This window comes from Canis aureus, chromosome 13 (assembly GCF_053574225.1).
Source record: "Canis aureus isolate CA01 chromosome 13, VMU_Caureus_v.1.0, whole genome shotgun sequence".
NCBI lineage: Eukaryota > Metazoa > Chordata > Mammalia > Carnivora > Canidae > Canis > Canis aureus.
In genome coordinates, this window is record NC_135623.1 from 64,765,406 (window position 1) to 64,783,130 (window position 17,725).

The following is a 17,725-nucleotide window of genomic DNA, read 5'->3' on the forward strand; positions in this document are numbered from 1 at the left end:
CTGACTTTGTTTTACAAAGCACAACTAGTATGTTGGTTAGCTAGAGAGAAAAAAAAAATAAGATTAACAAATTTTTTCTTATCAGATAACACATGAAGGTAAGGGACTAAAAAGGAAACAAAAGAGAAAAAGAAAAGAAAGAATAAATGAGAGCAACCAAGCTGAGCTAAATACGCAAACTTTTCTTTAAAATAATGAAAAACTCATTATAACCATGATATCATTATGAACACTAATGAATATCATGGGACGATGGGGCTTACTTCTTTCAAATATGTCCTACATTCTAGTTTCTTTAAGTAGCAGCACAAAATACTTGTTCAAATGGTCCTTCCAACTATTGATTAGTAGACATTAATAAAGCATTTGTTTAAATGCCAAATGTACACATTCCGCTGTACAATTTTTCTGACAGCTGGATATCTAGTCTTTCTTTAACTTGGAGAAGAGAGAGACTTTGTCACTTGTAAGATAGACTTTTAAATTTTGGCTAAAGAGCATAATAGCTCTGTTAATAGCTTCCCATCATTTGATTGGGTTCTTCTGTTTGAAGCAATACATTCTATCATAAATTTTGCATAAAAGTCCTTAAATGTTAAAGATAGTTTGTTAATGTGGCTGCAAAACATGGTTCCCACAACTGAACTTAAGTTTTTTAACCTCAGACCAACTTGTGCAATTCATTTTCTTTGCCTTCCTGATTATCCACTTCATAGGTATTATTTATTTATTTCAAAATCTATAATTGCTTTAAGTAATATGATCGGAGCACAGAGAAATGAAATCTGTCAAAATACAATTGCTTGTTTTTAGAAGACATTGTAAATGAATCTCTTTGGGTTAATTTACCTTCATGCTTTGAAATTCTTATATTAAAATGGAGTAAATTAAATTATTTCTTATAGTTACAAGTCCACAGGATGAAGAGGAAAAAAAGTTAAACTTTTAAGGAAAAGTGTTGAGCGGTTTCAATTAGAATATCAAAAACAATATAAGATCTCCTTTCCTTCTTTACAAGTTTATCTCTTCTTTTTTTTTTAGTAGTGATACAGAAGATTTGATAAAGTGTATTTTACAATTTTTTCTTTTTTGGAGACATTAGTAGCGGAGCAACACAGGTTTTATTGATCATCTTTTTAAATAGCATATGTAATCTCTTCCTTTGATTAGCTTAATTTGCTTGTAACTATTTTAAAAATGTTGACATAAAAACATAAATTGAGTTAATTTTACAGTTGTTGGAGTATCTGCATTTGGTTAAATGCAATGTAATGTCATTTAGGAGTTGAACTTTTTTCTGTAGCACATAATCTCACAATGCAGATGGCGACATGTCATTTTGATCGAGTTTTTCCATCTTCCCATATTGTCCAGCACAGAAGTGCCTTATGTGGAAAGCAGGCTTAATAGTTTTTGCAAGACTATTATTTACCAAAACAAATTATTTTGAAGGGTGCTAGATTTATCTTCAAAAATTATAAAGCTGTTTATAGGATAACTATGCATTCCTGTTTTTAAACCCTATTGTAAGGCACACATAAATTTGTTACACATTAGAATGCCTGAAAAACCTTACACTGTACCTTTCAAGACATTACTCTTTTAAAAACTATTTATCATGATTTATATTATTGACTGTTTAATTATTTCACAAACGACCTTATAGTTGATTTCTTACAGATATATAGTGAAAAGATACTGCCCAAATAATTTATACACCTATGTATTTTGCTATGTTTGTGTCAGTTAAATAAAAACCATGCAAATAGACCCATTTTTAAAGCATATTTTGCAAACGTTTAGAAATAAATGTTATATTAAAATAACAATTTAGTTCTGCACCTACTTTACTTACAGGTAGGAAGATACAAACCAAAGGTACATTTTCTTTGTCCTTTGTCTTTATTTTTTTATTTTACTTATTTACTTATTTACTTAATTATCCTTTGTCTTTAAAACAAAGTCTTTACTTCTCATATAGCCCACAGAATTGTATTTTGCATTGTCTCTTCTTTACTGATGAATTAGTTAGGGATTCGCCACACTATCCAGTTCAGAAAAATTCTTGAGTACTAACATGAAAACCATATTGAGTGAGAATTCACCACCACCACCTCTGCAATGTAGGTCAATGCAAACAAATCCTTTAAAATGTTTACAGAATATCTAATCAGATATGTTACTACTTTATTCCACCTTTAAGTTTTCCAAAAGTGAACTTTTGAACTTATTTGGAAGTAAAATAAAGTAGTAAAATAACTTTTTAGGAAATTATATTAGTGGATAGCTATATGTTGAAAATGACACATTAAAGAGTTCCTTATTTTTAACTGAGGTACAGTTGATAACACAGTGTTACACTAGCATCAGTGTAGTAGATACAGTGACTTGTAATGTCCATGTAGCTCCCATCTGTCACCTTCAATGCTCTTCCAGTACCATTAGCTATAGTCCTTGTGCGGCACCTTTGATCCGGGTGACTTACTCATTAAAAGTTACTATTTTTCAATAAAGATGATACTAGTGTATAGATTTTTAAATATGCTAAGCTCATTTCTTTCTGCCCTTATCAGAGGGAGTACATTTTTCATCTCAAAATAGAGGCGAGGTAGGAGTGCCTCTCGGGGTCTTTTTCAGGACAGAAGAAAGTACACTTAAGATAGAGTCAGGAAATGGATCCAGTTCCTGAAACAAGAAACATTTTGGTGGCGATTTCAGGCAACTTGGACTGCTAGTAGCTGTGCCACTCGATAGTGGCTCGTGTCCATTTTCTTTAGCACTGCACAGATGAGATTTAAAAAGGGAATGGATGATTGCTGTGCTGTTTGGCAAGTCCTAGATGAACTTTAGGTTTTGCCTTTAATTTACTGAACAATCTGTAGTGTGTCCCCTAAAAATGTTTTAATAAAATTTTGAAGACGAATTACTAAGATCCCCACAAAAAAGGGAGTTTTAATGGGTAATAAATTAGTGGTTTAGATAGTTAAGAGATAAATAATCAGGTTTGAGGTTTTGTTTTGAGGTTTAAGTTTCGTTTTCTTTTTAATTCTTCTTATATAGTTGAATCTCTGATTTTTTCTAAGAAACATATGAAACCATTATAGGAGAAGTACAAAGAGAAATGCAAATGTGTCATTTTAAATGCTTTCAGCAATAAATTTTAATTTTTAGCAATTCAAACATTTAATAACATAAATTGAAGGCATTAATCTGCTGTGTTGTTTTTCTTTCAAAACCACCTCTCAAACTGTTCAAACTGGGATTTATGACCTATCTGAAATAGGAGAATGGCCTTAAAGAAATGACCAGCCTTTGGTGTTTAATTGTAATTATGACAACTATGTTTAAAGTATAAAATGTAAACAATAAGAAATCAAGCAACAGCTTGGAAAATTAAAGTCACATAGAAATTTTAGAGATTTGCAAGAAAAATAAGGACTAAGATTTAACTATATCATTAAAATTATAAATATAATCCCCCAAAGCATTAAAATAATTACATAATTTTCAACATATTTAGAAAGAGGAAAATTTAGGAGCTATATAAGCAAAATTGTTATTGTTCATAAACACCAATAGAAAATATCTAATTGATAATTCAAGAGCTATCACTACTGAGTATATTCTATAAAATGAGTAAATGTAATTGCTTTCATGCAGTGGAACTGGGAGTAGTGAGACATGAAGAAAGAAGCTACTACTTTTTATCTAAGCTCTTTTGCATTATTTTTTTTTTATCATGCAAGTCTATTATTTTGAAAAAAGAATAGGTACTTTTGTTGTGAGTAAAATTAATTCTTAAACCAGTAACTATAGTTTAAGATCTATATAAGGAAGATTTCTGTGATTTTATAAGTCTCAAGTAAAAAGTTTTCATACTTAAAGATATTTGTATGAATAATTGTTATAAGTTAAACTCTTCAATTTTATCCTTAAGAAATCTCCACTGAAAAATCTAAATTACTATAAACACATTTCCTTCTGAAGCGCATAAAATATACTTGCATGTGTATAGTAAGTCTTAGTTTCTCATGTGAAAAAACGTTTCCAAATGATGACAAAAGATTATCTAAGACGCATACGTTATTCTGGTCACAGTCATCCAAATAACTTGGCTGGTTCTGAATAATTCTTGTGGAAGGATTAATCTGCTTTCATAGATAAAATCACCTGCTATTCAACTCCACTAAGATGCTGTTGCACAATTTACATGTTTCCCACTGTTGTTAGGCTTACATGCTTACAGCCTAATGGAAGTACAATGTGAGAATTTTAAAACGGTATGTTTTTTAATCAATAATTGGAAAGCCTCTTTAAGTCTAGTGCTTCAAAGACCCAAATTCATAAATTTATTTCTTTTAATATCTACAGAGTAATCTACTAAGAAACAGAGGTAGTTTACATTACTCTCTTTAGGAAGTTCTTTGCAGGACATCACTGCAACCACAAAGGGATAAAAACTCAAATCTTTACCATTCTATAACTCTTTTTAAAGAAAAGCCATGTTTGAATAGAGGCCCGTTGAGAAAAAAGTAAGTGGGGGAAACACTACTCTCTGAAACATATAGTGGCGTTGAATTCAAAAACTTGTTCAACGGCTTCATGGGGAAATGAATGGTCTGCTTCACATAAAAGGGTTGGTATTTTAACAAATATTTTTGTGAACAGAGTTTGGATAAAAGGTAATTGGATTAGAAACAGAATGAAATGCTGTAAAGGACAATGTGGAGGTATGAGTAAAGGAACGGCTGAGTGCCCTGAAAGCTTCAGTAAGGGAGAAGACAGAAAGACTGAGAAAGAAAGAAATGTGAACTGTGTGTGTGTGTTTCCCTATTTCTAATTTCAGATTCAATTTCTTGATGTCTAAGTATTCTGAAATACTGTAGACAATCTGTTCGTGTGTACTAATTTCATTCTAACAGAGTACTAGTAATATTTATTTATAAAAGTAAAGTAATTTTCATGTGTGGGATTCCCAAACCCAGAAAACAGAAGTTCCCGAGGTGATTCACATGAGACTCCCTGTAGAAAGTCTGTCCCTCTGCAGTTCAGCACCATTTAATTTACCATTAAAAACAGTAATAAAACCTTCACGTCTCAAAATATAAGACCCACGCATGATAAGACACGTGTGATTTTCATTTAAGCTTTTCCAGTACCCATGAAAGAATAAGTAGCATCATGGTATCTGTGAAGAACTGCAGCTAGATCTCTAATAAACGAACACAGAAGTAATGGAATGTAAAAGTATTAAAAAGTAAAGAATGAGAGATAAAGATGACAAAATAGGTGAAAACCAGAAGAGTGGAAAAGCTGGCCATCTTGGAAAAGCCTGTCATCCTTGAGTTTGTAATTTAAACTTTTTCCAACCCATTTCAGTTTGCATTCTGAATTCATAAGTGTGGGAGAGAATTCTATTTGCTTGAAGTTCATACTATAGGGGACAAGATGAAATCATGTGTACACCTAGGATAAATATAGCAAGAGTCGTATCTAGCGAGGCTATATAATAAAAAGAAAAAAAGGAAGGAGATGAAAGTATAACTAAACCGTGTTGCATGAATCCTCACCAACTCACTATCAAAAGCTGGAACCCGGTGTAATCTGACATTGCACCAAAATTGAATTTTTATTTAAAGCAAGCAAATGGCATCTTCTGAGAGGTTCGATGAAAAATTCTATATTCTAAGTATTTCAGCTTTTATCTAAATGTTACTAACTAATGAGTTATATCGGAAATCGCATTGCCATTCTCAGTATCAACAATGACTTTGAAAAATACGATATTTATGTTAATCCTTTCATGGGAAAAAAAATAATTCCAAGAGACTCATTTCCACTACTCTCACTCAAGACATTTATCTTCTAAAATCCCCAAGGAGTAGTTTTTTTTTTTTTTCCCCCTGCAACAGAACTCCAAACTATCTTCTACAGCTTATCTGCACAGTATCTTTTGACTATGTGATCCCGAATTAATAGACCCATGAGGTTATATCTACCTTCAAACAATTCATTGACAAATTATTCTATAAGATATTTTTCACAAACACATTAAAAGAGCACTACCTTGTGGGAATTGTAAAGTAAGGAAGAAATGAGATGTATATACGTTTAAACTTCGAGAATGCATAGAAGACTGGGTGGCCCAAGGCTCGGAGCAATGGGATTTTCGTTAAATTCATTTAACAAATGCTGTTTGACTGCCTGCCATGTGTCAGGCCACTGTACCTAAACATGTCGGGAATACAAACATGAATTTAATAGGCCCTTGACTAGAAGAGACAGTAAGACGTGATGGTTAATTTCGTATGTTACCTGGGATTTGACTAGGCTGTGGTGCCCAGTTGCTTGGGCAAGCACCAGTCTAGATGCTGCTGTAAAGTGTTTAGAGGTGATTAACACAATTGTTCCTTAAGTGAAACATCACCTTCCAGGATGTGCGTGGACCTCATCCACTCAACTGAAGGCCTTAGGATTTAATAATGGGTTTTCCCAAAGAAGTAGGAATTCTGCTTCAAGTGTTCCACACAGAAATCTGCTTGAATCTCCAGTCTTCCAGGTTTCTGACTCAAGACTCACGATATCAGCTTGTGTCTGAGTTTCCAGGCTACTGGCCTGACCTGTGGCTTCCAGACTCCAGACTGTAATACCCACTCTGCCCTGAATTTTCTGCTGACTGTCCTGCCCCAGGGGTTTTGGACCAGCCACTCCACCCACCATCACCTGAGACAATTTCTTGAAATAAAAAGATAGAGATAGAGACAGAGGTAGAGAGAGATGGAGATAGGGATAAAGATAGAGATAAAATCAGAGATAGAGAGATATAGATACAGATATTAGTTCTTTTGGTTCTGTTTCTCTGGAGAAAAGTTTTCTCCTCACACAATACTCAACAGCTTCCTCAGGAAATTAATTTATAATTAGAAATGTAAATCTAGAAATGTAGCACCAAATAGCTTATACACGCTGAAATTGGCATTCTTTTCTTTTTTTTTAATTTTTATTTTTTTATTTATTCATGAGAAACACAGGAGAGAGAGAGAGAAACAGAGACACAGGCAGAGGGAGAAGCAGGCTCCATGCAGGGAGCCTGATGTGGGACTCAATCCCGGGTCTCCAGGATCACACCCTGGGCCGAAGGCGGTGCTAAACCGCTGAGCCACCCAGGCTGCCCGCATCTCTCTTGCATTTAAACAGAAAGCAAAAAAGAGCTTTGTATAAGAAATAATTATTTAGTTGGACATTTATTCTCAAAGCATAAGAGGATCGATTTCTTCTTACTTCTACTGCTGTATACTTGTGTCCCATGAAGGTGCCTGTGTATACATATTCCAATTAAGTTTTTTAACACTAAGCATTAAAAAATAACAGAATAAAATAAAAGTCTATTTACTGCAGTTTTTATTTCATATATGTGGACTATAATAATTACATAGGACACGTCTCTCTTTTTTGATATTCATTGAATGCCACCATATTCTTTAGCAGTTATAAGCAAGACCTAGTTTTAGCTAAGTCACAATTTTTGATATTCTTCCTAGTGCTTTAAAAATATGTAGGTCAGCTGAAATGTATTTGTGTTTTAATTCCAACATTCAAAGCAACAGAAAGACCATAAATTTAAAAGATACACACACATTTGGGATATTTGGGTGGCTCAGTCGGTTAAGCGGCCAACTCTTGATTTCAACTCAAGTCATGATCTCAGGGTCATGGGATCAGCTCTGCATCTGGCTCTGTGCTCAGTGGGGAGTCTCTCTCTCCCTCTCCCTCTGTCCCTCCTACCACTCTTGCCCTCTCTCTCAAATAAATAAATAAATCTTAAAAAAAAATCACAGATTTGATAGTTGTTTTCTTCTTAAAAGTACAAATCTGATATTTCTTACTCCTTTTGCTTACTCTTCCATTTCAGCATTAAATTTTTTTTTGGTAAATTTTTGTTTTATATAATATAGGAATGCTAACTTTTATCCTTATGCTTTCTTTCATTTTGCATTGCGCATTCCTAGCACAAACTCATATGTAGGATGAAAATGATTTCCAAAAGTTGTGATTTGGAAAATCTGATGCAGCAAATTAGTTCCTCATAACCACTTTTGCTCTGACACTCACTGTTGACGTACGCTTGCAGATAAGGGTGGGCAGGTTGAAGGAAATGAGCAAAAGCTATCATTATGGGGTTTGGTCATCACTTCTTCAACTTTTAATTTTTGTAGAAAATTATATACAATTTATTTATGTATGTAATTTCTCACTATATATACCCATATATATATATAGAGAGAGAGAGATAAATCTACATAACCCTATGTAGTTTCTACTTAAGTTGTTTTAGGAGAAGGTCCATGTATTCAAAAGCTTTAAAGAGAGACAAATTCAGGTAAGTAAACTCACATCTCTATTGTCCAGACACGTCACAATAGTCGCCTCAAGTTTTTGTTTATTTTTTCAGCTTCAGATTCCAAATAGTTAAATTAACTCATCTGGAGCCACCAAAAAATGTTCTGAAAAAGCATATTCTTTAAGATTTGCACTGTACCAAATTGTATTAAACCATTTAAATACTCTGGAATAGCACACTTGCAATGTAGGAAGAAAACTCTTTGTCTCTAAATTTGCAAATCAAATTCATGAGGTGACAGTTCTGTGATGAGAAGTATGCGTTTCACAGATTCTTATTAAGTAACTGAAGTTTCAAATTCTGTGATAAAACCAACACATCTGTGTCAGCTACAAAACTGTTGGTCCTGTAGTACTCAGAGATATACTCTCCCGCAAAATTATTTTGCTTCGATTTAAAGCATTTTATTTTATTTTATTTTGATTTAAAACATTTTAATGCTACATTTCCCATATCTGTGTGTTAGCCCAGATTTTTCATCCATAATGTTTTTTATGAAAATATGAATGTGGTACAAAATGCATGATTTGCTTTATCACAAGCAAATAATTAAATTTTATATATGCATTTATTTATTTACACACCACACATATACCTTATTCAAAGTGGTCAAAGTGATGCAAATAATAGCTTATGTGATTATAAAGCAAAACAAAAATTGTATGTGCAACTTATAATGTCTCACTTGTTAAATTATAGCTTAGCAGAAATGATAATTCCATTTAGTAATTTAGCTTACAACTGAAATATTTTTAAATTGAAAATGTCCCATTTGTTTTCTTTTCTTTTAAAGTTTTATTTATTCACTTGAGAGAGAGAAAGAGTGCATGCACACACCAGTGTGGGGAGGGGCAGAGGGCGAGACTGTTTCAAGCAGACCACTTGCTAAGCAGGAGCCAGACATGGGGCTCCATCTCATTACCCATGAGATCATGACCTGAGCAGAATCCAAGAGTTGGATGCTTAACTGATTGAGCCACCCAGGTACTGCAAAATGATAAATTGTCTCCATGTATCACTATACAGCAACAATACTGGCTACTGGTAGGCTGAAAATAGGAGTTGAAAGTAAAAATTATAAACAATGGCATTAAATATTTATTTTACTCATCTCTCATGGCCATGCCAAACTTAAAAATGAATATCAAGTGAGGGTCCATAATGAGGTCTACCAATATCTTATCTTACTTTGGGTGTTTGGTGCATGTCCAAACTTGTGTGGGAATACATAAATAACACAGCTACCTTTAATATTACATATTTTGGTGTATACCTGTTTATGTGGATATATATTTAAATAGATAGATAGCTAGATAGCTCTTGTAATATAATTACAATTTATTATCTTATAAAATATAGTCCCTAATATATATATTATATATATATATTCAATACCAGTTTTGTTAGGTATTATTTTATTTTATGAATGCTGTACCAATATTTTGCAGAAAAAAAATCTTTCTGGGATGGATAAAGTACACATAAATAAATTAAAGAATTGATATTTTTCTCTATAAATCTCAATATTCATTCCATTGAGACCTCATAAGATGAGATGAAAAATAAAAGGGAATCAATATATATAAAGCAGCTAATAGATCCAAATTTCCCATCAGATTATTTACATGCTATTTTCTTTCATTTTGTTAGGGTAACCATTGCCTACCAAAATGTGAGATGTTCTAAATTAAGGAGCAGATAAAGTTATTACACTCTGTTCATCCTACGTATTTCACTTCTATTGCCTTTATTTTATTTAGAACAATTAGGAACACACAACATATCCTCTTTCCTCCTCAAATATAAAACCTGCATAGAATGACAGCCAGTATCACAGGTTTAATATTTTCCTCCCCAAACATCTCATATATGCATGGGATTTCATTGTGTTTCCAAAATATAATTCTACTTAAGAAAACCGCTGCATAAAACTGCCAAGGAAGTTTTTAAATACTTGCCTGAAATCCAAGGAGCTTTTCACTAGGCTTAATGTGCCTCTGAAATTCACATTCTATGGGTTGTATCACTTTGATTCCATCTTCATAAAAAACATAGAACATGTTCCCAATTCCCAGACCTTCGGAATAAAAACACATTCAAAAGTTCAAAATAAAATTATCAGAAATCTTTACAACCCAAACTCAGTGCTCCTCATAAGACCAGCAGGAGATCAATTTGTAAAGTTGTGTCAACGTTAGTAAAGCAAACCCTGTGAAGGCTTTGCTGCACACCAAAGCAACTTTCTTATATTATGCAAGCATTCCACTTTATTCTGCTTAAGCTGCAATTCAGTGATTTCTCTAATATAATCCCATAAGTGCTCCATATAAAGATGAAAACTATAAACTGTTTGATACATAGATTATTTCTGAGACTGTCCCCCATTTAATGTAGGTGCTGATTAAGGAATAAAAATAGGGTTTGAAGAATTCTATTTATTGTATATTTTTTATTAGCGTTCTCTAGGGAAAATAAATTTCATTCTTTGTAGAAATTCAGTTTACATAAAGACTATTAGAAACAAAAAGACCAAGTCCTCCAGATTTTAGAGAATACATATTTTCCTAAGATGACTTTTGTAAATGTGATCCTACATGAAGGTTTTAGATTTCAGTTTCATACTGGCGAAGTTTGGGATCTATTTCTATGCTTTAACATTTGAATTAGTTTATGGTCTTAGAAAGATCCCAGTGAATGATTTAATCATACTTTTAATTTTGTTCACACTACAGATCTGGGTGTATGATATCTCAGAAATTCATCTCACTCACTTTATTAATCCATACCTAATGGGTGCAGGGTGCTACGAATTTGACACCTGCAATGCTGTGGGGCGGGGGGAGGGGTAACTCAGGCCTGCACCTGGGAGCTTCCCCATATTCCAACTGTTCTCTTTGTTTCCTCTGCTTCTGCTTTGTCCCAACTTGGCCAGACCCAAGTGCATACTGTCCTTTCTTTTCCTGATCCTCACCTGATCCCTTGCCAAGCTGTACTGATTCGCACAATCATATTTATTGTCTAACTATAGCATACACAATTCAGTGATGGCATGTATTCTTTAAAAGAGAACTGATGATATTCGAATCCTGGTAGTTTGAAAAGCCAAAACATTGTTGCTTAAGAGTTTAAATTCTAAAAATCATTGATAGAAAGAAAGAATTTATTTAAATACAAAAAATTCCCCAAGCATCATCTTTTCATTTTATGGGTAACCCCTGCAAGGTTTATTAAGTCAAGCCTGAGGACAATGATAAAAGTGTATTGAGTCATAAAAATATTTGTTTATTCAAATTAATCCATATTTACTCTTATTAAATATGTTCCTAGTTAATAAAAAAAAATCTCCAATTTTATCCATCTAAGCATATATCCATCTATTCTTATGATTTAGGAAAATGTATTCAAGCATAATTATGACTTTATTGGTGTTTACACATTTTACTTATAATTTTCTTTTAGCACATGAAATTATTTCTAACACATTTAGGCATTTTAAGTGACTCCAGATTGTTTTGACACATCTTATTGTTTTATAAATATTTGATAGCATTCATATTTTTAAACATGCAATCTTTATCAGTTAATTATGTGTTATAATTCCAGAAAGCACTGCATTATGATGGAATATTCCTGAACAATAGCAAGTGACAAAAACTAAATTCAAGTCATATTTTTCATAAAATACGTTTAGTAGTTGTCAGCTCTTCTTTACTATTATAGTTATGCATAAAGGAATATAAATTCTAGGTCCAAAGGATTAAAACTTAAAGGAATATAAATTCTAGGTCCAAAGGATTAAAACTTAAAAAAAAAAAAAAAAAAAAGGAGGGCAGCCCAGGTGGCTCAGCGATTTAGCGTGGCCTTGGGCCCAGGGCCTGATTCTGGAGACCCGAGATCGAGTACCGCGTCGGGCTCCCTGCATGGAGCCTGCCCCTCCCTCTGCCTGTGCCTCTGCCTCTCTCTCTCTGTCTCTCATGAATAAATAAATACAATCTTAAAAAATAATAATAAAACAAAGGATAAAACTTTTAAAAAGTCAGTTTTTACTCAAATACAATTGATTCTTATTAGCAAGTTTCCATGTAAACATTAACATAGGATTGACATGTGCTACATGTCAGTGACTATCAATTTAACATTATGGGTTCTTGAAACTTGAGAACATGACCAAGTTGCCACGTGGTACCTAATTTTCAGCTGTGTCAGGTTTATACTGTGTTTGAAGATTATTACAAAGCTTCAAAATTTTTTAATGAACATGACTGTCCCTTCCTTCAGCTGCTGCAAAATTCTGCTCCACAACTGGGAATTCAAATGTGTTTAAACCTGACAAATATTCTAGGTTCAGACTGTTTGCAAAGTTCCGTGAGAAATTCCTGCCCTTACACAAATGGATACTTTCATTATGTTATTTACCATATTCTGTACAAAATACAGTCAATGGGATTCCACTGCTTTGTTGCACTGATGAAATTTCTGAGCTGTGTTTTCCTTTAAAACCCAGTTAATCCATCCAAATCACTTGTTCAAATCTCAAGTCTATTTTCTTACTTCTTACATGAGTTACACACTCAGCGGTTTTATAAAGCATGAACTAGTTTCCAGGTTACGGGTTATTGGAGAAATACAGATTTCATTATGTAAGGTTTACTTTGTTTTTGAACTTCATCTTTTCCAGTGGAAATAAAGCTTTTCAGTATTGATGAATAGTAATGACAACAAAATACCACATATAAGTATATTAACTAAAATAATAATTATAAAATGAGTATTTTTAATCATTCTGCCATAAATTGAAATTTTATGTATATGTTTAAAGCCATCTATGAGTTCCTCCTCTCTCTACCCACAAGAGATATGTTTTCCCTTTTTTTTTTTTTTTCTTTTTTTTGCTAGGGAGATTTTTTTAAATCAAGTTTTCTGTAGGTTTTGGCAACAGAATTTGTGATCTGAATATGATACAGATGTGTTTCTTTTTAAATTTACTGCTATAATATTATACATATCTACATTTATTAGGATTACACTGGCCACTGAATAATATAAATTGCCCCATCAGGGAGATGTTGTTAATTAGAGACACATGCAGATTTTCATTTGGGGCATTTGTTAGGTTTATTTATTTAAAAAAAAATAATGTATTTGTGCATGTTCACTATAACTATTAAGTTTCCATGTCCGAACTTTTTTTTTTTTTTTTTGGATGGGAGACTCTAACAGAGAGATAAACTCCATTCTCTGGGTTTGAACAGCTCAGAGGCCAGTCATGGCTTTAGAACTCAGTGTTGTACCATGGGAAAGTTATTCAGTCTATGTCATAATTTCCCTATCTCAAGTTTGTATATAAAAATCATACTTATGTTATAGAGCTATTGTAAGAATCATATTCAATGGGTGGAGGAAGTAAACAGCAGAGTGACACATAGGAAAATTTCAAAAAATAGTACTGTCACTACTTTTATGACTGGGATTATCTCTTCTTTTAAGCATAAGGAGGAAAAAATGGTGAGATGGATTTTGATTTCTGTTCCCATGTTTTTCTTAATCTACGCTATGAAATACACTATTACATTTCAGTTTTCTGGGACATCAAATTCTATGAAACTATAAGTGTGCTAAAAGATCAACTTCATTATCCAGTAGGCAATTCTCAAAGTCGATCTTTTCAGGGCTTTTGCAAAGCCAAAACTATTTTCATAATAATATGAAGGTGTCATTTGCATTTTTCCCTCCTATTCTCAGATTCTTCCAACGTAGAGTTGTAGTTTTCGACAGGTACATGACATATGATGTAATGAGTGATATCACAACAATTCAGTGCAGAAGCAGATATAGACATCCAACATCATCTTTTCAGTTAGACATTAAAAAGACTTGCAAAATGCAAAACAATGTGAATCTCTTCATTTTTTAAAATATGGCTTTAAGAACCTTATTTATGGCTGCTTATAAATGGTTTTATTGTGGTTATTTTCAACAAATTGATAAAGAAACATCTTTAATTTTTCTCAGACTTAATTTGTAGTGTGAAATAGGTGGATATAGAAATCTAGGTGGCTAGGAATAACCCATATAAACAAAAGCTTTTGAGTTCTCAATAGTTTTGAAGAATGCAAAGGGGTTCTGAGTCCCAAAAAGTTTAATAACCATGTCAGTTTCTATTAACAGGTCTATTAGCAGGTCTCTCCTCATTCATGCATTGTATTGCAAGATAATACAAAAGTTCCTGGCTTCAGTAAAAGCCTCACCACGCCTGTCACAGTCAGGACTGGCAATACATGCAGCATCTAGTTTCTTTTTTCATCCCCCGGTGAAGACAGACGCATGTACTTTGTCTTTTCTGGGTCAATTGTTAATCTAATGGAGTATAGTGGCTCCAGAAAGTGATCCATAATTTGTTTGTTCCTTGTGAGTTTTCCTTTTGCTTTGTTTTTCTTTCTCTACAGAGAAAGGACGCAAGCAAGAATTACTTGCAGTCTTGTAAGAGGGAAGTATTTCCCAGAGGATTTTCCAATCAATACGGCACCTTTAAGTACGTGAAATGGACTGAGAAAAAATGGATTTAATGCACATGCCTGTCTCTGTCCATTAGGACAGCTGCTCATGAGTAATAGTGTATCGTGATAATACAACGATGTTATTTCTCATATATAGCACATATATTACATAATTTACATCAATCATAAAATTTGGTTAATTTCTAATTCCTGGATAGACAATAATAACAAAAATAGTCAATGCTAAAAGATATTTTGTGGTGATGTTTGTCTTCCTCTGATTTAAATTGCCATTGCTTTAGGATTTAAGTTATGGTTAGGAGCAAATTGTAATTATATGATGGAGTGATTTGTAACCAACCAAATAATTCACTAAGTGTTTTTATAAAGTCCTTCAGTAGTTGATATTTTTCTTTTTACTTTTTTTTAATATTTTTTTTTCAATTTTTATTTATTTATGATAGTCACAGAGAGAGAGAGAGAGGCAGAGATATAGGCCGAGGGAGAAGCAGGCTCCATGCAGGGAGCCCGATGTGGGATTCGATCCCGGGTCTCCAGGATCGCGCCCTGGGCCAAAAGCAGGCGCCAAACCAGGGATCCCCTATTTTTCTTTTTACTTTTAAGAGATCCTAAGCTTATCTTTCTTTTTGAAAACTAGAAAAAAAATCTCTTTCTTTTAGGTAAAGAAAAATATAGACAAGAGTAGTTAGACAGTCCATATTGCATTTCTCATTTTGGAAAACTTAGCAGGGGAAGATTTCTGGTTCATGAATGTTCCCATGTTTTGCACTTTGTCTTTGGAGCTAAAACTTTTTTACACAAAAGTAGCATCATTCCACTGCACGTCTACAAGATCTCTATATTATGTTCAACTAGAATAAAACTTATTCTTTCATTCTTGCTAGAAAGTGAGTGATTGTGTCAAGCTCTTATTAGCTGGGTACTATTTGACCGGTCAGAGTGACATTATCTAAAACCAGTTCCTTTTGAGTCTGTATACCATGTCCTGAACTTCTGAAGATATGCTGAAGAAACTGAATGCAGATCTGCATGATTAATTTACATTTAAGGACTAACATAGCAAAGTTTATAACAGAATATTTGTGCTATATAATGTTAATGGGAATCATATATATAATTATATATGTATATATGCATGTATACATCTAGCATATTATATATATGTACATATATATGTGTGTATGTATATGCACATATAACTGCAAATGGATATTTCTTATCAAATCACAATTTTGATTTGAAAAATTTTTTAATGAAATAATGTAAAACACTAAAAGGTTAGGTTGATGTTAGTATTTAAAGCAACAGTAGAAGACTGGTTAGTGAAAATACCAAGAATTTGATCATGGTTTAATTGGCATTGTGTAATGACCAGTAGAAGGCATGGTCTCTACTTCTCCACAATGCTATGACTTTCTAAGTTTGATGCAATCAGAAGCCTTATGCTCTGAAAGTTCTTTTTCATTTTAAAAAACTGATCAATATTATTATGAGGCAGTGATCTGGTCCTGAGAATGTCAGCATTTTTTCTCTAAAAATAAATTCATGAGAAGTTTATGGAACTCACAAAGCTGGTATATATTAGTCAATTTTTCCCAACCCCTCATGCAATGTATAATAGTCTGGCCAATGAAATGTGAATAATTTCAGGCTGAAGAAGTTAAAAGCTGACCTGCTTGCCATATCCCTTTTCCTTCACTTTGGTGACATTATAGATCACAAAGCTAATCAGATTATGGTGTAATGTATAAGCTTCATTGTAAGATTTCCCTGCAATTTCTATTTGTATTTTGTATTTTTTTGGCTTTCAAATCATTAAATGTCCAGCATTTCCTAAAGTAGACTTTATTTCATATTGACCCTATAGATATTCATCAAAATACTGCCATGTTGTAACAAATGTAGCAAATACTATGCTATATAATGAACCACCTTGTATCTCTCCTTGAAGCTTGAATGTAACATATTCAAAAGTTAAGATTAATTCATCAGTGAGTAAAATGGCTTGAAGTTCTTTACTTTAGAGCTTATAAAAACCAAAACAGTTATTAAGTTAGGACATATATGATATTGCTAAACTGCCCACTAAATATTAATATATACTTTACTAGATTTTATTTTATTAGATCATAAAAAAACATTGTAGAAGAAAACCAAACAGTGGATCTTTTAATGTATTATTTTCAAATCATATAGTAAGATAAGTTATCAATAAGAATGATTTAGAATAAGAACTTTAACTTACTTGACTGAAATTTTTAGAGAAAATTTCTTTATAAATATAAATATAAATAACATTTTTACATTTCCAGTATTTTTCAAAGTGGTTTGCATTTAATAGTCCCTTTAAAATATTTGTGAATAAATGGCATATTTCCTCTCTCAACAATGTCTTTCTATACTCCTGCAAACCACAATGATGACTAGAAAAAGAACCCAGAAAAGTAGAGGATGCTGTGTTTCAGGCTTAAATATCCATGTGATTAATAGGATAATACATATTAAATTCAGTAAAATCAATTTAGATTACAAAGTCCTGGCTAAGCTATGCTGATGCTCATGTTTAAAAATAATTTTACAGTTAAACAAATTTTTATGGTTTTAATACTTGCATATAAGTACAATGACATTATGAGAGGTTTATCATTTTTAACTCTCTTTCCAATATTTATCTTAGAATGCCTGAAATTGGAATTCCCCAGTTGGTTCTCTCTGGGATGAATTTTCTCTTGGCCATGGTAGAGTGGCAAGCGTACAAACAGAAAACATTACCTCAGTGGAAATAAAAATGGATCTCAGAATTATA

The 17,725-nt window shown here is 32.8% G+C and overlaps 1 protein-coding gene across 4 annotated transcripts in view; it reads right to left on the reverse strand.

The window, feature by feature from the left end:
- The window catches only part of FSTL5 (follistatin like 5), a 682,404-nt gene that overhangs the window by 79,342 nt on the left and 585,337 nt on the right, over window positions 1-17,725 (reverse strand). For all 4 annotated transcript variants that reach the window (XM_077846542.1, XM_077846541.1, XM_077846540.1 and 1 more), the window contains one exon: window positions 10,360-10,478. In XM_077846542.1, coding sequence (XP_077702668.1) covers window positions 10,360-10,478 — 119 coding nt within the window. The remainder of the gene's footprint in view (window positions 1-10,359; window positions 10,479-17,725) is intronic.